Source organism: Rana temporaria (genome assembly GCF_905171775.1).
Source record: "Rana temporaria chromosome 2 unlocalized genomic scaffold, aRanTem1.1 chr2j, whole genome shotgun sequence".
In the NCBI taxonomy this organism is placed as follows: domain Eukaryota; kingdom Metazoa; phylum Chordata; class Amphibia; order Anura; family Ranidae; genus Rana; species Rana temporaria.
Window position 1 is genome coordinate 1,010,420 of NW_024404414.1, and position 24,244 is coordinate 1,034,663.

At 47.6% G+C, this 24,244-nt stretch overlaps 1 protein-coding gene across 1 annotated transcript in view; it reads right to left on the bottom strand.

Annotated features, from left to right (window-relative positions):
• The window catches only part of LOC120921618, a 43,327-nt gene that overhangs the window by 13,509 nt on the left and 5,574 nt on the right, over nt 1-24,244 (bottom strand). Inside the window, exons 4-8 of the mRNA XM_040334126.1 lie at nt 16,850-17,086; nt 11,379-11,474; nt 8,181-8,264; nt 3,336-3,389; nt 1,407-1,478 (exon numbers count right to left, since the gene is read on the bottom strand). Of these exons, the coding sequence (XP_040190060.1) occupies nt 1,407-1,478; nt 3,336-3,389; nt 8,181-8,264; nt 11,379-11,474; nt 16,850-17,086 (543 nt within the window). The remainder of the gene's footprint in view (nt 1-1,406; nt 1,479-3,335; nt 3,390-8,180; nt 8,265-11,378; nt 11,475-16,849; nt 17,087-24,244) is intronic.

Genomic DNA, 24,244 nt, shown 5'->3' on the forward strand with positions numbered 1-24,244 from the left:
AACTCAAAAACTATTTGGATTCAAATTTTGTCTGAATTAGAATTTCGTTATTTCTGATTCCTTGAGGCCGGGTTCACACCTATGCCAATTGGTTGCGGCTTAAACCACATCCAATTCGCATAACATTATAAAAAAACATTGGCCCGGATTCAGATACGAGTTACAACGTCGTAACTCTGAGTGCGCGAGTCGTCGTATCTATGCACCTGATTCTTAGAATATATTTCCCTAAGATCCGACCGGCGTAAGTCTCCTACGCCGTCGTATCTTAGTTGCATATTTACACTGGACGCTAGGTGGCGCTTCTGTAGATTTAAGCGAGGAATAAGCAAATTAGGTAGATACGCCGATTCAGAAACCTATGTCCGCCCGGCGCATTTTTTTACGTCATTTGCGTAAGGCTTTTTCCGGCGTAAAGTTACCCCTCACAAAGCAGGGGTAAGTCATGTTAGGTATGGACGTCGGAAACGTACGAACAGCGTCGTATTTTACATCGTTTGCGTAAGTCATTCCCGAATAGGGCTGTATGTAAGTTACGTTCACGTCGAAAGCATTGAGAGCTTGCGGCGTAATTTGGAGCATGCGCACTTGGAAACGTTCACGGACGGCGCATGCGCCGTTCGTAAGGAACGTCAATTACGTGGGGTCACAAGTAATTTAAATAAAAAACGTCCACATCATCCACATTTGAATTAGGCGGGCTTACGCCGACACATTTACACTACGCCGCCGTAACTTAGGGCGCAAGTTCTTTCTGAATATGGGACTTGCGCCCTAAGTTGCGGCGGCGTAGTGTATCTGAGATACGCTACGCCCGCCGATAGATACGAAAATGTATCTGAATCCGGGCCATTGATTTTAATGAGGCTGGTTCACATATGTGCGATGCATTCGCACTGCGCATTGACGAAAAAATGTGTGCGTTTTCTAGGCATTGCGGTGCGGCTCAGGTGCGAATTCAGGCCCGTTATCTTCTATGACCACGCATCTGATTCGCACATGTGTTGCGTTCTGAACAGGGATCATGAGGGGGAACTCCACGCCAAATTATAAATAAAAAAAATGGCATGGGTTCCCTTCCATGAGCACACCAGGCCCTTAGGTCTGGCATGGAATTTAACGGGAACCCCTACGCCCCCAAAATCCATACCAGACCCTTACCTGAGCACGGAGCCTAGGCCGGTCAGGAAAGGGGGTGACCTACTAGTATGAATATCGCCCCCCCAAAAAAATGTCCCCTCTGAGCAAAAACCTCCTCCCCCGTCTACCATCACCTCTTCTAGCACAAACCCCCCAAATATCCCTCCTAGAACAAATCCTCTTCCCCCCCATCCCCCCAACTCAAATCTCCTCTCCCCAATATCCTTGTGGTCCCCCCCCTTGTCCCGGCCCTGCTGGGCACCCACCTTCTGATTTCTCATCCACTGGACTCATGCGTTCTCCTTTTTCAGCGTCATCCGCACCTCCGATATTCTTTTCTGAAAGTGTTTTATGAGATATCAGATAATAATAAATAATAAATACTTACAAAATGTCCTGGTATTAGTAGGACGAATAGTGCCCCGACGTTGATATCAGTACAAGGAATAGTGTCCCATCATTGGTGTCAGTGGGAGGAATAGTGTCCCATCATTGGTATCAGTGGGGGGAATAGTGTCCCATCATTGGTGTCAGTGGGAGGAATAGTGTCCCATCATTGGTGTCAGTGGGAGGAATAGTGTCCCATCATTGGTGTCAGTGGGAGGAATAGTGTCCCATCATTGGTATCAGTGGGGGGAATAGTGTCCCATCATTGGTATCAGTGGGGGGAATAGTGTCCCATCATTGGTGTCAGTGGGAGGAATAGTGTCCCATCATTGGTATCAGTGGGAGGAATAGTGTCCCATAATTGGTGTCAGTGGGAGGAATAGTGTCCCATCATTGGTGTCAGTGGGAGGAATAGTGTCCCATCATTGGTATCAGTGGGAGGAATAGTGTCCCATCATTGGTGTCAGTGGGAGGAATAGTGTCCCATCATTGGTGTCAGTGGGAGGAATAGTGTCCCATCATTGGTGTCAGTGGGAGGAATAGTGTCCCATCATTGGTGTCAGTGGGAGGAATAGTGTCCCATCATTGGTGTCAGTGGGAGGAATAGTGTCCCATCATTGGTGTCAGTGGGAGGAATAGTGCCCCATCATTGGTGTCAGTGGGAGGAATAGTGTCCCATCATTGTTGTCAGTAGGAGGAATAGTGTCCCATCATTGGTATCAGTGGGAGGAATAGTGCCCCATCATTGGTGTCAGTGGGAGGAATAGTGTCCCATCATTGGTATCAGTGGGAGGAATAGTGTCCCATCATTGGTATCAGTGGGAGGAATAGTGTCCCATCATTGGTATCAGTGGGAGGAATAGTGTCCCATCATTGGTATCAGTGGGAGGAATAGTGTCCCATCATTGGTATCAGTGGGAGGAATAGTGTCCCATCATTGGTGTCAGTAGGAGGAATAGTGTCCCATCATTGGTGTCAGTGGGAGGAATAGTGCCCCATCATTGGTGTCAGTGGGAGGAATAGTGTCCCATCATTGGTGTCAGTGGGAGGAAGAGTGTCCCATCATTGGTGTCAATGGGAGGAATAGTGTCCCATCATTGGTGTCAGTGGGAGGAATAGTGTCCCATCATTGGTGTCAGTGGGAGGAAGAGTGTCCCATCATTGGTGTCAGTGGGAGGAATAGTGTCCCATCATTGGTGTCAGTGGGAGGAATAGTGTCCCATCATTGGTGTCAGTGGGAGAAATAGTGCCCCATTGTGCCTCACCCCCTTCTGGCTGAGATATGGGCATAATCTATGAACTCTCTCCTGCATACATTAAGCACCTGAAAAGTCAGAGGAAGAGGAGGAGGAGGAGGAAAAGGAGGAGGAAGAAGAGGAAGAGGAGGAGGAAAAGGAGGAGGAAGAAGAGGAAGAGGAGGAGGAAAGGAGGAGGAAGAGGAGGAGGAAAAGGAGGAGGAAGAATAGGAAGTGGAGGAAGAAGAGGAAGAAGAGGAGGAAAAGGAAGAGGAGGAGGAAGAAGAGGAAGAGGGGGAAGAAGAGGAAGAGGAGAAGGAAAAGGAAGAGGAGGAGGAAGAGGAGAAGGAAAAGGAAGAGGAGGAGGAAGAGGAAGAAGAGGAAGAGGAGAAGGAAAAGGAAGAGGAGGAGGAAGAAGAGGAAGAGGAGGAGGAAAAGGAGGAGGAAGAAGAGGAGAAGGAGGAGAAGGAGGAGGAGGAGGAGGAGGAAAATGAGGAGGAAGAAGAGGAGGAGAAGAAGAAGGAGGAGGAGGAGAAGGAGGAGGAGGAGGAGGAGGAGGAATGTTTGTCTCACCAATGAGGGGGAGGACAGCATGGACAAGGTTATTAAGCCCTTTCTTCCAGTTTCCTAGGAAATAATATAAGTATAAGGTAAGGATTAGGATTATTATGGGCTGTCAGACCTCCCTGAAGGACAATACAATGTTATTATATCATGTACGGCAATATTCAACAATTATCAGTCCATCATGAATGCCGCTGCCAGACTCATCCACATTACCAACCACTCCGTATCCTCCGCCCCTCTCTGCCAATCCCTTCACTGGCTTCCGCTCCGTATCCTCCTCCCCTCTCTTCCAATCCCTCCACTGGCTTCCGCTCCGTATCCTCCTCCCCTCTCTGCCAATCCCTCCACTGGCTTCCGCTCCGTATCCTCCACCCCTCTCTGCCAATCCTTGCACTAGCTTCCGCTCCGTATGCTCTGCCCCTCGCTGCCAATCCCTCCACTGGCTTCTGCTCCGTATCCTCCTCCCTTCTCTGCCAATCCCTCCACTGGCTTCCGCTCCGTATCCTCTGCCCCTACCTGCCAATCCCTCCACTGGCTTCTGCTCCGTATCCTCCTCCCCTCGCTGCCAATCCCTCCACTGGCTTCTGCTCCGTATCCTCCTCCCTTCTCTGCCAATCCCTCCACTGGCTTCCGCTCCGTATCCTCTGCCCCTCTCTGCCAATCCCTCCACTGGCTTCTGCTCCGTATCCTCCTCCCCTCTCTGCCAATCCCTCCACTGGCTTCCGCTCCGTATCCTCTGCCCCTCTCTTCCAATCCCTGAACTTGATTCCGCTCCGTGTCCTCCGCCCCTCTCTACCAATCCCTCCACTGGCTTCCGCTCCGTATCCTCCGCCCCTCTCTGCCAATCCCTTCACTGGCTTCCGCTCCGTATCCTCCGCCCCTATCTGCCAATCCCTCCACTAGCTTCCGCTCCGTATCCTCCACCCCTCTCTTCCAATCCCTGAACTTGATTCCGCTCCGTGTCCTCCGCCCCTCTCTTCCAATCCCTCCACTGGCTTCCCCCCTTGTATCCTCCTCCCCTCTCTTCCAATCCCTCCACTGGTTTCCACTCCGTATCCTCAACCCCTCTCTGCCAATCCCTGCACTGGCTTCCGCTCCGTATCCTCTGCCCGTCTCTTTCACTCCCTTCACTGGCTTCCGCTCCGTATCCTCCGCCCCTCTCTGCCAATCCTTGAACTGGCTTCCGCTCCATATCCTCCACCCCTCTCAGCCAATCCCTGCACTGGCTTCCGCTCCGTGCACTTCGCCCCTCTCTGCCAATCCCTGCACTGGCTTCCGCTCCGTGCACTTCGCCCCTCTCTGCCAATCCCTGCACTGGCTTCCGCTCCATGTCCTCCGCCCCTCTCTGCCAATCCCTGCACTGGCTTCCGCTCTGTATCCTTCGTCCCTCTCTGCCAATCCCTCCACTGGCTTCCGCTCTGTATCCTCCACCCCTCTCTTCCAATCCCTCCACTGGCTTCTGCTCCGTTTCCTCCACCCCTCTCTTCCAATCCCTCCACTGGCTTCTGCTCCGTATCCTCCACCCCTCTCTGCCAATCCCTGCACTGGCTTCCGCTCCGTATCCTCCACCCCTCTTCTCCAATCCCTCCACTAGCATCCGCTCCTTATCCTCCGACCCTCTCTGACAATCCCTCCACTGGCTTTAGCTCCGTATCCTCCGCCCCTCTCTTCCAATCCCTCCACTGGCTTCAGCTCCTTATCCTCCACCCCTCTCTGCCAATCCCTCCACTGGCTTCAGCTCCTTATCCTCCACCCCTCTCTGCCAATCCCTCCACTGGCTTCAGCTCCGTATCCTCCGTCCCTCTCTGCCAATCCCTCCACTGGCTTCCGCTCCTTATCCTCCACCCCTCTCTGCCAATCCCTCCACTGGCTTTAGCTCCGTATCCTCCGCCCCTCTCTTCCAATCCCTCCACTGGCTTCAGCTCCGTATCCTCCGCCCCTCTCTGCCAATCCCTCCACTGGCTTCAGCTCCGTATCCTCCGCCCCTCTCTGCCAATCCCTCCACTGGCTTCAGCTCCGTATCCTCCGTCCCTCTCTGCCAGTCCCGCCACTGGCTTCTTCTCCGTATCCTCCGCCCCTCTCTGCCAATCCCTCCACTGGCTTCCGATCCGTATCCTCCATCCCTCTCTGCCAATCCCTGCACTGGCTTCCGCTCCGTATCCTCCACCCCTCTCTGCCAATCCTTGCACTGGCTTCCACTCACCCAACAAATTAAATTCAAAATACAAACAACAACTTACATCTACACCTCAGCCCCCAGCTACATCACTAACCTAGTCTCAAAATACCAACCTCGCCTCCAGGACTTCTCCCGAGCCTCTCCCATCCTCTGAAACTCCCTACCCCAATCTGTCCAGCTATCTCCTACTCTGTTTGCTGAAAATTATCGCTGAAAACCCTCCTCCTCAGAGAAGCCTATTCTGCCCCACCTAACGACAGACATGTGCATTAGTAGAAAATCCGAATGAATTAAAGTCGAATCTGTCATTGAAGGCTTATGGTGTCTGTTGGATGTTCTAAGAAGATTCGACGGAGCAGCTAAAATGTATGACGCCGCGATCATACATTTCAGGTTGAATGCTCCGCTCACAAGCTATAGTTTAATTCTAATGTTGTATGACTAGTAATAATCTTTTCTCTCTATAATGTCAAATCTTTTCTCTCTATGTCAAAACTTTTTTCTCTGTCAAATCTTTTCCATGTACAATCTTTTCTCTCTATGTCAAAACTTTTCTCTCTGCGTCAAATCTTTTCTCTCTATAATGTTGAATCTTTTCTCTCTATAATGTTGAATTTTTTTTCTCTATAATGTTGAATCTTTTCTCTCTATAATGTCGAATCTTTTCTCTCTATGTAGCGCCCCCTTACTTTCAGTATGGTCACTACGCTAAAGTTAGTGGGGAACGGGAGAGTTATTTTGCTCCCATTCATAATTTGAAAATTTGGGCTGCTGTCATTCCTGAACTGTCCTCCCCTGGGCGACAGGTGGCGCTAGAGGGGTTCTGGCAGAGCCACTTTTCCCCAGCAGCCAATTAGAGGAGTTTTCCCTTGCGGGGCATGCTGGGGGAGGGTATATCTGTGGCAGACGCCATTTTTGTTTGTTCTTCGCGGGTTCCAGGTTCCAGGTGCTGCACCCACCTTTAGGGTGTGAGCATCCAACAGACCCCGGCGATATGGCCTTGCAGGCCGGGGTCGCATGCTACGCAGAGCTCCATGTTGCTAAAAGGGGCCCCAGTGACTTGCTGGGTCCCCGACTCTATTGAAGAGATCCCGGGCTGTATGCCGTTCGGTGGGGGGACGGCTTGAGGAGAACCCGGAGACAGGTTGTCCAATAGGGCTTGGATGAACCATCGGGGATCTGGTGACCGGGACATTGACAGGTACACTTCCACTGTCACCCGGTGACCCTGACCTAATTTACTGGGAGGATTCGCTCAACCCATTCAGCTCATCCAAGTACTAGGCCTGTGGCAGAGGTCCCTAGAGCCGGGTCTGTGGCAGAGACCTGTTCCTCCCAGCGACCTTAAAGTAGCGATTCGGTTGCCAAACTTGTGGCAGGAGTCTGTCCGGGGGCACTTCACCCACTCTGGCTAGAGCGGCGACGAACTGTATCTACTACTACTGAGAGCAGGATTGCTTGCTTCATATCCAGGCCTGATACTGCAAAGTTCTCTATCGCTTCATCAACCTTTCCTCTCTACCTCATGTTGATGTTGGTCATGTTGGGCCGAGAACAAAGCATTCAGAAAACCTTTATTTACTGACTGGACATTCGCTCACTGATCTACTCATCAACTTCACCCCTAGACAACGGTAAGAGGTAACTTAAAGCGGGAGTTCAACCATTTCTTTTTTTTTTTTCCTTAGCTTCCTGCTCGTTCGGTCTAGGGGAATCGGCTATTTGTATTAAAATATGATCCGTACTTACCCGTTTTCGAGCTGCATCTTCTTCCGTCGCTTCCGGGTATGGGTCTTCGGGAGCGGGCGTTCCTTCTTGAGTGACAGTCTTCCGAGAGGCTTCCGACGGTCGCATCCATCGCGTCACTCGTAGCCGAAAGAAGCCGAACGTCGGTGCGGCTCTATACTGCGCCTGCGCACCGACGTTCGGCTTCTTTCGGAAAATCGTGACGCGATGGATGCGACCGTGGGAAGCCTCTCGGAAGACTGTCAATCAAGAAGGAACGCCCATTCCCGCAGCCCATACCCGGAAGCGACGGAGAGGATGCATCTCGTAAACAGGTAAGTAATGCTCATATTTTAAAACAAATAGCCGATTCCCCTAGTAAAAACGAGCAGGAATCTAAGGGGGAAAAATGCCCTCTAAGGGTGAACCACCGCTTTAATACGCCGATCCCGAAACAACCAGCGGCTCCTGAGGGGGTAGCGCTACATCTATAATGTCAAATCTTTTCTCTCTATGTAGAATAATCTCGGACTAATAGAGTTAGGTTAGGTACATTCAACCACAGGTTCGATAGACACAGATCACTATGGTCACCGTCATGTCGAATCTTCTATCTATATCGAACTGTTGTCGCAACCAAACGAAAATAAAGCATTTTTTATGTCGGATCTTTCGGATTTTCGGCACATTCGTTATCATTTGTTCAATGCTCACAGTTTATCTGTTGGACTTTTACTCACAATGTTAACGTTATTGTTTTCTGTTTTAATGGATTAAGTATTTTGGTGCATTAAAGTTGTGATCTCGCCCTTACCAGCATAATCTTACGTTGGAGACATTTTGAATGAGGCTCCTCTTTGGATTATTTTATTACGTATGCTCCTCAGCAGCCATACTTGCTGTATACAGAGTTGTGAAATCAAAGGAAGAACCCCAATAATACTCACGCCTGCAACAGAAGCAACAACCAGCGCCGCACAGGATCCCGCTCGCCATAAATGCGTTCACACATCCGCCTAAAAACCTGGACACTGAAGGGTAAAACAGAAGAGGTTTTGGATGTTCGGTGTTCGTAGTTTAGTCATTGTTTATACAATAAGTGATACAAAGTAATCATTTGGCTGGAAGTTGATACAAATTCTGAAAGACCCTCCTCATATTTTACAAAGGAATGATTGGATAATTCAGGGGTGTCTGGCTTTACCCCCCCTCCAGCGCTGTCTTAATGAGAGGGCACACCTGGGCACTGCCCAGGGGCCCCATCTGCATAGGGGGGCCCTGCCCCTTCCCCAAAGCAGCTGGTCCTTGAGCCTAGGCTGCCCCTCTACACTCCAGATATCCCCCCCAGCACTCTGACCCCTCTACACCCCAGATATCCCCCCAGCACTCTGGCCCCTCTACACCCCAGATATCCCCCCCAGCACTCTGACCCCTCTACATCCCAGATATCCCCCCCAACACTCTGGCCCCTCTACACCCCAGATATCCCCCCCAACACTCTGGCCCCTCTACACCCCAGATATCCCCCCCAGCACTCTGACCCCTCTACACCCCAGATATCCCCCCAGCACTCTGACCCCTCTACACCCCAGATATCCCCCCAGCACTCTGACCCCTCTACACCCCAGATATCCCCCCAGCACTCTGACCCATCTACACCCCAGATATCCCCCAGCACTCTGACCCCTCTACACCCCAGATATCCCCCCAGCACTCTGACCCCTCTACACCCCAGATATCCCCCAGCACTCTGACCCCTCTACACCCCAGATATCCCTCCAGCACTCTGACCCCTCTACATCCCAGATATCCCCCCAGCACTCTGACCCCTCTACACCCCAGATATCCCCCCAGCACTCTGACCCCTCTACACCCCAGATATCTCCCCAGCACTCTGACCCCTCCACACCCCAGATATCCCCCCAGCACTCTGACCCCTCTACACCCCAGATATCCCCCCAGCACTCTGACCCCTCCACACCCCAGATATCCCCCCAGCACTCTGACCCCTCTACACCCCAGATATCCCCCCAGCACTCTGACCCCTCTACACCCCAGATATCCCCCCAGCACTCTGACCCCTCTACACCCCAGATATCCCCCAGCACTCTGACCCCTCTACACCCCAGATATCCCCCCCAGCACTCTGACCCCTCTACATCCCAGATATCCCCCCAGCACTCTGACCCCTCTACACCCCAGATATCCCCCAGCACCCTGACCCCCCTACACCCCAGATATCCCCCCAGCACTCTGACCCCTCTACATCCCAGATATCCCCCCAGCACTCTGACCCCTCTACACCCTAGATATCCCCTACCTCCTACCTACTTGATTTCTGTTTACCTGCACTGTTTCCATCGTAGGGGCCCCAGAGTATTACTTTGCCCAGGGGCCCATGATGCTATTAAGATGGCCCTGCCCCCCACAAGTGGAAATTTTTTAGTCCCAATTTGAACTCTTGGAAGATATGAAAGTCACAAATTGATTGGGGCTCTGAAACCAGTGTTTAGAACAGTTGTGGTAGGTATCGGTAAATAGTACTGCCATTGGTATTGGAACTTGGAGTTGCACTTGTAGAAAAATTGGCATCGGTCAGTGGCGTCACTAGGGGGTGGCTACTGGGGCTATAGCCCCGAATCTGGGGCCCATAGCCCTAAATCTCTTACCTAGGGTTGGCTCTGGTCTCCATCTGTGTGTTTGTGTGTGTGTATATATATATATATATATATATATATATAGTGGGGTAGATTCAACAAGCAATTGCGTCTGCGTAACAATAGTTACGCAGCGCAATTGCTTAGTTGCGCTGGCGTATCGACTGCTCCTGATTCAGGAACCTCGATACGCCGACTGCAGCCTAAGATATGACTAGCATAAGGCTCCAGTCATATCGTAGGCTGCATTCTTACGATGGCCGCTAGGGGGCGTTCCCGTAGTGGTCAGCGTATAGTATGCAAATTGCATACTAACACCGATTCACAACGTTACGCGAGCCCTGCGTACGCAGTTTACGTCGTTTCCGTTCGTCGGGTTCCGCGTAAGGCCCCATACACACGAGAGGATCCATCCGCTGGAATTGATCCGCGGACCGGCTCCAGCGGATAGATCCCCTGGTGTGTACAATCCAGCGGATCTGTTTCCGCGGATTTTTATCCCCTGGGATGGATTTCCAGCGGATAAAAATTTGAAGACATGCTTTCAAATCTATCCGCTTGAATCCATCCCAACGGATGGATCCGCTGGTCTGTACAGACTCACCGGATCAATCCGTCCGAATCAATCCCCCGCATGCGTCGTAATGATTCGACGCATGCGTGGAATTCCTTATATGACAGCGTCGCGCACGTCGCCGCATCATCATCGCGGCGACGGCGCGACACGTCATCGCGATGGGATTTCGGCGCGGATTTCGATCCGATGGTGAGTACACTCCATCGGATCAAAATCCTCGCAAATCCTCAAGAGGATTTATCCGCGGAAACGGTCCGGTGGACCGTATCCGCGGATAAATCCTCTCGTGTGTACTAGGCCTAAGGCTGCTCCTGCTATTAGCAGGGGCAGCCAATGCTACTTATACCCGTCGTTCCCGCGTCGCGAATTTAAAATGTAACGTCGTTTGCGTAAGTGAATCGTGAATGGCGCTGGACGCCATTTACGTTCACTTTGAAGCAAATGACGTCCTTGCGAAGGTCATTTGCCGCAATGCACGTCGGGAAAGTTTCCCGACGGAGCATGCGCACTACGTTCGGCGCCTAATTTAAATGATCCACGCCCCCTACGGGTTCATTTAAATTACCGCCGGGCATTTTTCAGGAGCGCCCACGTAAATTACGGAGCTACTGCTCAGTGAATCAAGCGTAGCGCAGGAAATTTACGGAGGCGCAGTGTTAAAACGGTACACTGCGCCTCCGTAAGAAATGGGCAAGTCGTACCTGAATCTGGGCCAGTGTTGTTTTATTTCTTGTGGTTGAACGTGATGGACTTATACGCACAGATACATACATATTATATTATATACATGTGTATGCCCGCCCAAGCGTATGACTTTTTTTTACTTCACTGCTATGGGCTCTATCTAGCCCCAGATCTTTTGTAGACCTAGCAACAGCCCCGGTGCGTCCCTAGTTACTATAAATACTTACATATGCCTAAGATGCAGAGATACAAGAGTACCACGACTCCGACAATGACTCCGACCACTATCCAAGCAATGACACATCCACTTAAGCCTTTGCGTTCTGAAAGATAAAACAGAAGGGAGATTACTATGAGAGATCAGATCTGAGGTCGTCATTTATCACCATAATAAGCTATGAACCCCCTTCAGGGGCAGATATAAGTCTACAGTAGATGAATAGACCAAAATCAGCAGAATCCATATTCACTGGTTAATGTGACAATAATTCTGTGAATACCTACCAAATACGGCTTTTATTTGGCATACTGTTTTAACCACTTCCCGACCGCCGCATGTACATATACGTCGGCAGAATGGCACGGACACGCACATTGGCGTACCTGTACGTCCCTGCCTTTACGCGGGTCGGGGGTCCGATCGGGACCCCCCCCGGTACATGCGGCGGTCGGGTCCCCTCGGGGAGCGATCCGGAACGACATCGCGGCTATTCGTTTATAGCCGCTCCGTCGCGATCGCTCCCCGGAGCTGAAGAACGGGGAGAGCCGTATGTAAACACGGCTTCCCCGTGCTTCACTGTGGCGGCGCATCGATCGAGTGATCCCTTTTATTAGGGAGACTCGATCGATGACGTCACTCCTACAGCCACACCCCCCTACAGTTGTAAACACACACAAGTTGAACCCTAAATGTTACAGCACCCCCTGTGTTTAACTCCCAAACTGCAACTGTCATTTTCACAATAAACAATGCAATTTAAATGCATTTTTTGCTGTGAAAATGACAATTGTCCCAAAAATGTGTCAAAAGTGTCCGAAGTGTCCGCCATAATGTCGCAGTCACGAAAAAATGGTTAGTAGTAAAAAAAATTAAAAAAATAATAAAACTATCCCCTATTTTGTAAACGCTATAAATTTTGCGCAAACCAACCGATAAACGCTTATTGCGATTTTTTTTTTACCAAAAATAGGTAGAAGAATACGTATCGGCCTAAACTGAGGGAAAAAAAATTATATATGTTTTTGGGGATATTTATTATAGCAAAAAGTAAAAAATATTGCATTTTTTTCAAAATGGTCGCTCTATTTTTGTTTATAGCGCAAAAACTAAAAACCGCAGAGGTGATCAAATACCACCAAAAGAAATCTCTATTTGTGGGGAAAAAAGGACGCCAATTTTGTTTGGGAGCCACGTCGCACGACGCGCAATTGTCTGTTAAAGTGACGCAGTCCCGAACTGTAAAAACACCTTGGGTCTTTAGGCAGCATGTTGGTCCGGTCCTTGTGGTTAAAGTGACAATAATTCTGTGAATAATTTACCTACCAAATATGGCTTTTATTTGGCATACTGTTTTAACCACTTAAGGACCGTGTCCTGTACATATACGTCGGCAGAAATGTCACGGACAGGCAAATCGACGTAAATTTACATCAGTTTAAATTTGCCGCCGTGTGGGCCCCTGCCTCGAGCTCTGTGATTAAGCCCGTGGGACCCGATGTCCGCCGGTGTCCCGCGATCGTGCGTCACGGAGCTGCAGAACGGGGAGAGGCCTGTGTAAACAAGCATCTCCCTGTTCTGCCTAGTGACAGGACAATGATTATCTGCTCTCTCTCATCAGGAGCAGTGATCAGTGACGTGTCACTCGTAGCCACACCCACGCACAGTTAGAATCACTCCCTAGGAAACACTTAAAGGGGTTGTAAAGGTAAAAAAAAATCCTAAATATCTTCCTTTACCTTAGTGCCGTCCTCCTTCACTTACCTCATCCTTCCATTTTGCTCTTAAATGTCCTTATTTCTTCTGAGAAATCCTCACTTCCTGTTCTTCTGTCTGTAACTCCACACAGTAATGCAAGGCTTTCTCCCTGGTGTGGAGACAGAGCCAGATTCACGTAGATGGTCGTATTTGTGGGCGGGCGTAACGTATTTGATTTACGTTACACCGCCGCAAGTTTATCAGGCAAGTGCTTTATTCACAAAGCACTTGCCTGTAAAGTTGCGGCGGCGTAGCGTAAATCACCTGGCGCAAGCCCGCCTAATTCAAATTAGCCGGGTAGGGGGTGTGGAGCATTTAAATTAAGCGCGTTCCCGCGCCGAACGTACTGCGCATGCGCCGTCCGGAAAATATCCCAGGGTGCATTGCTCTAAATGACGTTGCAAGGCCCCATTCACGGACGAGTTACGCAAACAACGTAAAATTTTCAAATTGCGACGCGGGAACGACGGCCATACTTAACATTGGATACGCCACGTAGGGGGCATGTTTATCTTTACGCCGCGTATCTCTTACAGAAACGGCGTATCTTTACTGCGACGGGCAAGCGTACGTTCGTGAATCGGCGTAACGACTAATTTGCATATTCTACGCCGAACTTAATGGAAGCGCCACCTAGCGGCCAGCGTAAATATTGCACCCTAAGATACGACGGCGCAGGCCATCGTATCTTAGGCATGTTTAAGTGTATCTCAGTTTGAGAATACACTTAAACATACGACGGGCTTAGATTCTGAGTTACGCCGCTGTATCTACTGATACGCCGGCGTAACTCTTTGTGAATCTGGGCCAAAGCCTCTTGAGGGGGAGGGGCAAGCAGGCAAGTCAGGACACTCTCTACGTTGCAGATAGAGAAAGGAGCTGTGTGTTAGTGAGCGTCCTGACACTCCTGCTCGCCCCCTCCCCCTCAAGAGGCTTTCTCCACACCAGGGAGAAAGCCTCGCATTACGGTGTGGAGTTACAGACAGAAGAACAGGAAGTGAGGATTTCTCAGAAGAAATAAGGACATTTAAAAGCAAAATGGAAGTATGAGGTAAGTGAAGAAGGACGGCACTAAGGTAAAGGAAGATATTTAGGGGGAAAAAAAGTTACCTTTACAACCTCTTTAACCCCTTCCTCGCCCCCTAGTGGTTAACCCCTTCCCTGCCAGTCACATTTGCACAGTAACCAGTGCATTTTTATAGCACTGATCGCTGTATAAATGTGAATGGTCCCAAAATAGCGTTAAAAGCGTCCGATGTGTCCGCCATAATGTCGCAGTCCCGATAAAAATCGCAGATCGCCGCCATTACTAATAAAAAATAATAATAATAAAATGCCATAAAACTATCCCCTATTTTGTAAACGCTATAACTTTTGCGCAAACCAATCAATAAACGCTTATTTCGATTTTTTTAAACAAAAATATGCAGAAGAATACGTATCGTCCTAAACTGAGGATTTTTTTATATATATATATATATATATTTATTACAGCAAAAAGTAAAAAATATAGTTTTTTTCAAAATTGTCGCTCTATTTTTGTTTATAGCAAAAAAAAAAAAAAAACACAGATTTGATCAAATACCACCAAAATAAATCTCTATTTGTGGGGAAAAAAGGACTCAAATTTTGTTTGGGAGCCACGTCGCACGACCGCGCAATTGTCAGTTAAAGCGACGCAGTGTCGAATCGCAAAAAGTGCTCTGGTCTTTGGGCAGCAATATGGTCCGGGGCTGAAGTGGTTAATAAATGTCCTGATTATGTTTTGTTTTTACAAACTGACAAAGGGAAACATTTTTTTTTTTTTGACATTTGCGGTTATTTCACTCTTAACAATTTTAATCAAAAAGCTTTTCAATGCATTTTTTTTTACACATTGACTTGTAAAGTGACAGCCAGAGGGTTTGTTTGTAAACAGATCTCATGTGATCCCCATGATTGGCTATAGCAGTGATCACATGACCGGCTCAGGATCTCTAGTCTGAGACCAAGCAGTTGTCAGGGGCAGTGCGACCGCAGGACTAGGAGTGCGCACAGCTGCACGCTTCTAGGTATTAAAAGAAATGAAGGTCAACCACTTCCTGACTGCCCCATAGCAGGCATATTGCTGTAGGGCAGGGATATGCAATTAGCGGACCTCCAGCTGTTGCCAAACTACAAGTCCCATCATGCCTCTGTCTCTGGGTGTCATGCTTGATGCTGTCAGAGTTTCGCTTTGCCTCATGGGACTTGTAGTTTGGCAACAGCTGGAGGTCCGCTAATTGCATATCCCTGCTGTAGGGAGTCACTCCTATATACAGTATCTCAAAAAAGTAAGTACAACCAACAAAAGTGGGATAGGGTTATCATTAGGGTCCAGTAGCGGTGCGTCTATAGAGGGCGCTGGAGCACCGCCCCCTCTGGCTCTCGCACCGCCACTGATTACAATAACATAGATTCATGCATTGCACAGTGGCGACAATGGGCACAGCGGCATCAATTGGCACAGTAGCGACAATTAAAGGGCACAGTGGCGAGAAAGGGCACAGTGGCTGCGTTTGATGGCATGAAACAGTGACTGCGTTTTATGGCATGGCACAGTGACTGCGTTTTATGGCATGGCACAGTGGTGACAATTGATGGCACAGTGACTGCGTTTGATGGCATGGCACAGTGGTGACAATTGATGGCACAGTGACTGCGTTTGATGGCATGGCACAGTGGTGACAATTGATTGCACAGTGGCTGTGTTTGATGGCATGGCACAGTGGCTGTGTTTGATGGCATGGCACAGTGGTGACAACTGATGGCACAGTGGTGACAATTGATGGCACAGTGGCTGCGTTTGATGGCATGGCACAGTGGTGACAATTGATGGCACATTGGCTGCGTTTGATGGCATGGCACAGTGGTGATAATTGTATGGAATTAGGGATAGGGTCAGTACTGGGGTTAGATATGGAATTAGGGATAGGGTTAGCATTAGGGTCAGTATTGGGGTTAGGTGTGGAATTAGGGATAGGGTTAGCATTGTGGTCAGTATTGGGGTTAGGTATGGAATTAGGGATAGGGTCAGTATCGGGGTCAGTATTGGGGTTAGGTATGGAATTAGGGATAGGGTTAGCATTAGGGTCAGTATTGGGGTTAGGTATGGAATTAGGGATAGGGTTAGCATTGTGGTCAGTATTGGGGTTAGGTATGGAATTAGGGATAGGGTCAGTATCGGGGTCAGTATTGGGGTTAGGTATGGAATTAGGGATAGGGTTAGCATTAGGGTCAGTATTGGGGTTAGGTATGGAATTAGGGATAGGGTCAGTATTGGGGTCAGTATTGGGGTTAGGTATGGAATTAGGGATAGGGTCAATATTGGGGTCAGTATTGGGGTTAGGTATGGAATTAGGGATAGGGTTAGCATTAGGATTAGTATTGGGTTACAGATAGCATTAGGCCTCCATTGTTTCAAACAAATAAAGTTTAAAATATTTGACACAAGAACACTTTAGGGTGATGTAAATGAGCTCTCATAATCCCTTGGAGTCATGTAGAGTCTATTGGACCCTTAAAAACTCTTCATTGTTTTTCTTCCTCATTGACTCCAATGGGTTTTGACAGATTGAAAACTCTTGATATTTCTAATTTCTAGTCAGTAGACACTCTCTATATAGGTGGGGTTAGTAGTCCGGTAAGGTGTCAGTCTAATTGATGATGACGGTCATTGTCTGGCCATTGTGGAGTGTCACTCACCCGTCCTGTAGGGAATTGTAATATTCTGGCTTTCCTTAGACAGTCTGTTGTCCACAGTGCAGGTCAGGGTGATGTCCTCTTTGGGTCTGGGTACAATGTATCTCTGTTGGGTGGATAGAGATCGCCCCTCGCTGTCCACCCATTCATAGGTCACATTAGTGATAGAAGAAGGCGCACAGTCCAGGATGATCTGCTCCTTGGTACTCCGGTCATGGATGGTTGGGTTTAGCACTTGGCCTGCAAGAAAAACATAAGAACATCACATAGAAATACATCTTATATACAATATAAACTGATTCATATTATCCACATCAACCAATTGGATCTTCGCTTTTACTGTGGATCTTGCCTTTGAGAGAGAAGAAAACTAAGGGCCAGATTCACGTAGAATTGCGGCGGCGTAACGTATCCTAGATTTTTTATCGCAAGTGCCTGATTCACCAAGCACTTGCGATGAAAACTACGCCGGCGGCCTCCGGCGCAAGGCGGGCCAATTCCAATGGGCGTGTGCTATTTAAATTAGGCACGCTCCCGCGCCGGACCTACTGCGCATGCTCCGTTTCTTAACTCCCGCCGTGCTTTGCGCGCCGTGACGTCATTTTTTTGAACGACGACGCGCGTAGCGTACTTCCGTATTCCCAGACGGCTTACACAAACAACGTTAAATTTTGAATTTCGACGCGGGAACGATGGCCATACTTTAGACAGCAATACACTTGCTGACTAAAGTTAGGGCACCAAAAAAAACGACTAACTTTGCGACGGGAAACTAGACTAGCGGCGACGTAGCGAACGCGAAAAACCGTTGTGGATCCGCCGTAACTCCTAATTTGCATACCCGACGCTGGTTTACGACGCAAACTCCCCCCAGCGGCGGCCGCGGTACTGCATCCTAAGATCCCACAGTGTAAAACTATTACACCTGTCAGATCTAAGGGATATCTATGCGTAACTGATTCTATGAACCAGCCGCATAGATACGACCAGAGATAAGACGGAGTATCAGGAGAAACGCTGTCGTATCTCATTTGTGAATCTGGCCCTAAGGGCCAAATCCTCAAAAGAGATACGACGGAGTAACTGCTGTTACTCCGTCGTATCCCTGTTCCTAACTATGGAACTGATCCACAGAATCAGTTTTCCATAGTTAGGCAGAAGATCCGACATGTGTAATTGAATTACACTGCCGGATCTTAGGATGCAGTACCGCAGCCGGCGCTGGGGGCATTACGTGTCGAAATGCCGCCTCGGGTATGCAAATTAGCACTTACGGAGATCCACGAAGCTTTTCTGCTTCGTTTTTTCTCCGTAAGTATTAAGTTGCATACACAAAATTAGGGCTGCTTTTACATGGTGTAAAGTTAGTACACCATGTAAAAGCAGACCCTTCTGTCTAGCGACTAGTGTTGAGCAGAATACGCCATATTCGATTTCGCGATATATCACGAATATATAGCCGAATATTCGAGAAATATTCGCTAAATTCGAATATTCGTGATATTTTATCGAAATTAAATTTTTGCGAAATTTCGCTATTGCGAATGCGAAAATAATTGCGAAATTTCGACAACAGCGGAAGGAGCACTCTGATTGGCTCAGAATATTTGTGATATTTTGCACTCTGATTGGCTCAGAATATTCGCGATATTGTATCGAAATTTCGCAAAATGCGAATGCGAAAATAATTGCGAAATTTCGACAACAGCGGGAAGGAGCACTCTGATTGGCTCAGAATATTCGTGATATTTTGCACTCTGATTGGCTCAGAATATTCGTGATATTGTATCGAAATTTCGCATAATGCGAATGCGATATTGATGGCGAAATTTCGACAACAGCGGAAGGAGCACTCTGATTGGCTCAGAATATTCGTGATATTTTGCACTCTGATTGGCTCCGAATATTCGTGATATTGTATCGAAATTTCGCAAAATGCGAATGCGATATTGATTGCGGAATTTCGACAACTGCTGGCTCTGATGCAAAAGAAGGGCGGAGAAAATAATCGCGCAATATTCCTATTGCCGAATAATCGCAATGCGAATTTTCGGCAATATAAAATGATGGCTTCAGCTACTCGGCCCAAGGTCTCTAATCATACCAGCAATGCTTTTAGACGTCTATGGAGATCTCTAGGATGTGATCTGTTCTAAAAATAAAATTGAATCGAATATTCGGAATAGCGAATATTGACCGCGAAATTCGAAATATTCGCGAATACTCGAATATGCCATATTCGAGCCGAATATTCGCAATACGAATATTCGTGAGCAACACTACTAGCGACGTTTTTTTTTTTCGAATTTGAATTTTTTTTTTCGCGCAGTATCTTTTTTTTTTTTTCGACGCAACTTTATTGACCCGTCGCAATCCACAAAGCCCGGCGTAACGTAATTTTGCGCTATGCATGTCGGGAAAATTACGTCACGAGCATGCGCAGTACGGCCGGCGCGGGAGCGCGCCTCATTTAAATGGGAATCGCCCCCATGAAATGAGGAACGCCTTGCGCCGGCGGAATTTAAGTTACACGGCCAGAAATTTCTAGGTAAGTGCTTTGTGGATCGGGCACTTAGGTAGAAATTCGAAGGCAGTGTAACTTAAATTAGAATTTCGCCGTTACGCCGGGTCTTTGTGGATTTGGCCCTAAGTTCTCCCTTCCTGAGTCTCCACTTAAATTTTTTTTTTTTTTTACGTTTCACCAAGAACGAGGCTTTGCTTTCCACCAATGATCTTCTCCCACTCTACTCTGTCCTCTTTACCTTTAGTGGTCTGTAGACATGTGCAATTCATTTAGCTCCGAATTCATTTTTTAACAAATTTGGACAAATTTGTTCATTTGGAAATTTCTGAATTTTTCAATTTCCGAATTCTCGGATTTCTGAAATTTATAATTTCCGAAATTTATAATTTCCGAATTCCCGAATTCCAAATTTCCGAATTCCGGGTTTAGAATTTTCAAATTGACAGAATTTCCAAAAAAAACGAATGTAGCAAAAACTTCGGAAATTTTGGAAATTCTGAAATTCGAAGTTTAGACAATTGGAATTTCTGAATATTAAAATTTCGGAAATTCCAAAATTTTAAAATGTAAAAAATTACAAAATCTCAAAATTCGGAAATTTGAAAATTTAATTGGCTCTCGTCTAAATTGGCCCTAGTCAAGCGCGTTGGGATCCTTCGGGGTAAATGGCCGCGCTATATCAAGATGCCACTGAACTCAGAAACATCTCATATTGTTACATCAGTAATCTCTATCTAGATCAACTCCTTAACCACTTCCCGCCCAAGGACGTCATATGACGTCCTGGACTTTCAGTGGGGATATCTGAATGATGGGGCAGCTACAGGCATCATTCAGATATCCATCTCTTCAGCCGGCGATCCTGTGCACCATAAGAACGATCATAGCGGCAGTTCCGCCGCTTGATCGTTCTTATGGGCGGTGGGAGGGGACGTCCCCCCCTCCCGCCGCCATCCGGTGCTTCTCCGGGCCCTCTCTTGCCATCGGAGACCCGGAGAAACGATACGCCGGTGTCGGATGGAAAGCATAGAGATGACTGGTGACCAGATGGTCACCAGTCATCTCTATGATCGTCGGAGGCCCGGGCGCGATGTTATGATGTCACGCCCGTGTACCGGAATGTAAACACAGCCGCAATCGCAGCTGAAAGCATTAGATCTGTGAATTTTTTTCACGACCTAATGCTTTCCAGCCTGGAGGAGAGATGTGGGGTCTTATTGACCATCTCTCCATGAAGAGTACCTGTCACACACTATTCCTATTACAAGGGATGTTTACATTCCTTGTAATAGGAATAAAAGTGATCAAATTTTTTTTTTTTTTTTAAAAGTGTAAAAATAAAATAAATTGAGTAAAATAAAAAATAAAATAATAATAAAAACATTTTTAAATGCCCCTATCCCCGGTAGCTCGCGCTCGTACGTCACTGGGAAAGACCGGGCTTTCCCAGTGGTAATCCACTCTCGATTCGGCTCCCTGCTCCAACGTTGTCTTCTATCCAGCGACGGGTGAGCCGCAAAGCCAGTTTTAAATGCCTTTTTTTCTTTCAGAAATGACACTTTGTGCAGGGACAGTTCTATGTAGGGGAAACATGCGCTTTTTCACATGCTGACTTTACACCCCCCCTCCCCCTAGGTACGAAATTTAAAGTAATATTTCACTTTTATTGTTTCACTTTTAGCATTATTAAATTCACTGCTCCTGAAAAAATGGCCGTTTTTAAAACTTTTTTTTGCATTGATACATGTCCCCTGGGACAGGACCCGGGTCCCCAAACACTTTTTAGGACAATAACTTGCATATTAGCCTTTAAAATTAACACTTTAGATTTCAAATGTTCGAGTCCCATAGACTTTAACAGGGTTCTAGAGTTCACATGAACATTTGGTGTGTTCGCAAGTTCTGATGCGAACCGAACAGGGGGGGTGTTCGGCTCATCCTTACTCACGAGAAAAATAGAGAACATGTTCTCTATTTTTCTCGTCTAGATTCTGGGCAGTTTACTTGTCAAGAAACTGGAAAGCCTCGCACACACGCTTGATTTACTCGGCAAGAAAGCTCTGCCAGCAGTTTTCTTGCTGGTTCTTGCCGAGTAAACCGAGCGTGTGTACAAGGCTGAGGCCCCGTACACACGACCGAGTTTCTCGGCAGAATTCAGCCAGAAACTCGCTCGGAGCTGGATTCTGCCGAGAAACTCGGTCGTGTGTACACTTTTCAGCGAGGAAGCCGACGAGGAACTCGTCGGGACGAATAGAGAACATGTTCTCTATTTCCTCGTTGTTCAATGAGGAAAGTCGGCTCGCCGAGATCCTCGGCGGCTTCAACACTGAACTCGACGAGGAACTCGATGTGTTTGGCACGTCGAGTTCCTCGGACGTGTGTACGGGGCTTTATACTTGAGTCACCTTTTTGGCCCCTGATCTCCCGGATTTGGGGACCCGGTCCTGGCCGGTCAAAGGTTCCCTGGTCCCCAATCTTGGCACACATGTAGCCCCCACTCTTCCTCTACAAGTGTGCAAAGTTTGTTGTCCGGGGGACCCAAGGCCAGGGAGCACCGATTTTTCAAAGCCGGGGGCCCCTTCCATTGACTCCCATGTTAAACGGTAATTTCTCCGGTGACTTTGGGTACTGGCCGGTCGTAGCCTAAACTTGGCACACATGTAGCCCCACTCTTCAAGACCCACTTCCTGATTGACCGGGAGAAGAATCAGGAAGACAATAGTGAATATTAATTTGCTATTGTCACACAACTGGGTGGGCTCAGGGCGCAGTGCTCTGCGCCCCAAGCCCCCCATTTTATGAAGCCAATTAGAGCCTCAGGTTCTAATCACGTGCTTCAAAAAAAACATTGAAAACCATGTGTCCGGCGCCCTGCATGTAGATTAGGGGCTGGGCACATGGATTAGGGGGGTGGCGCCCCTAATGGAGCTGCCATCACTGATCCGATCTGAATTCATTGTGTAGGATAGCTGGTTGTCAAGGAGCGGGCGGCTGCTGCATCCTTACCAACCATGACTCATGTGCTGTCAGCAGGATTCCCCACTGACAGCAGAATGTAAATAATCAAATGCTGGAATTAAATACAAACAAAACAATAAAACAGCGTGGGGGTCCTCTCCAATCCATACTGGGCCCTTCGGTATCCTTAACAATCATTGAGAGCGGGAAACTGTTCTGAGTAATATCAGAGGTAATATTGCTATTACACACGACATTCAGCTCCCTCCAAACCGGTGCGTCTGAACGTCCCGAATAGCCAAAGTTCAGCCCAGACTTGTGTCCGGACCAAACCTTGATCTCATCCCTGATCATAATCATAAGTCACCGCTTTATAACCCCGTCCTGAACCGGAGTCAGCTGATGACCGAGGTATGGAATTTAGATTTCACTGCTTGCTGACCAGCCGCTCTGCTGGGCGAGATCACGTAGCTATACGTCACCTCGCCCAGAAGCCCCCGGCTCCCGTGCGCGTGCTTGGCAGTAAACACACAGGTCCTGTCAGGGAGAGAAATGCTGATCTTCTGTTCTTACAATGTATGAACAGAAGATCAGTAATTTCCCCATGTCAGTCCCACCCCCCCTACAGTTAGAACACACCCAGGGAACATACTTAACCCCTTCCCTGCCCCCTAGTGTTAACCCCTTCCCTGCCAGTGACATTTTTATAGTAATCCAATGCATTTTTATAGCACTGATCGCTATAAAAATGACAATGGTCCCAAAAATGTGTCAAAAGTGTCCGAAGTGTCCGCCATAATGTCGCAGTACCGAAAAAAAAATCGCTGATCGCCGCCATTACTAGTAAAAAAAAAAAATATTTACAAAAATGCCATAAAAATACCCCCTATTTTGTAAACGCTATAACTTTTGCGCAAACCAATCAATAAACGCTTTTTGCGATTTTTTTTTTCACGAAAAACATGTAGAAGAATACGTATCGGCCTAAACTGAGGAAAAAAAATGTTTTTTATATATTTTTTGGGGGATATTTATTACAGCAAAAAGTAAAAAATATTGAATTTTTTTTCAAAATTGTCGCTCTTTTTTGGTTTATAGCGCAAAAACTAAAAACTGCCGAGGTGATGAAATACCACCAAAAGAAAGCTCTATTTGTGGGGAAAAAAAAGACGCCAATTTTGTTTGGGAGCCACGTCGCACGACCGCGCAATTGTCAGTTAAAGCGACGCAGTGCCGAATCGCAAAAAGTGCTCTGGTCTTTGGGCAGCAATATGGTCCGGGGCTCAAGTGGTTGAAGATGAGTTCCAGGTAGAGCATTTTTCTATATAGTTACACTAGCTGAATACCCGGCGTTGCCCGGTCTTCCTATCTTAACCTTTTGGGGAGGAAAATCATAGTAATCTAAATATACCCATCTTTTATATAAGGGTGTAGGTAAGGGTTAATGTAACTGTCATATATTTGTATTTGGCATATAAGTAATATGTGTAGCAGGTATTATTGAAATATCTCCAGGTGTACAGAAGTTATGTGGGAACATACATTTCCCATTGATTTGCATGGGACTTTAAACAAAAACCCCGACCCTCACAAATGGGGGTAGTTAAGGGATAAATGAACTATCCTATAGTGTAAGTGGACATATAAGTAACATGTGACCAAGTGTTATGGAAATATCTACAGCCGTTTGGAAGTTATGAAGTAACATGTATTTCCCATAGAGTAGAATGGGACTTTAAAGAAAAACCCCGACCATGGCAAATGGGGGTGGGTAAGGGTTAAACCACCTATCCTATGTTTGTTGCTGACATATAAGTAACATGTGTGCCAAGTTTCATGTTAATATCTTTAGCCGTTTGGACGTGATGCTGGAACATACACACATACATACATACATACATACATACACACACATA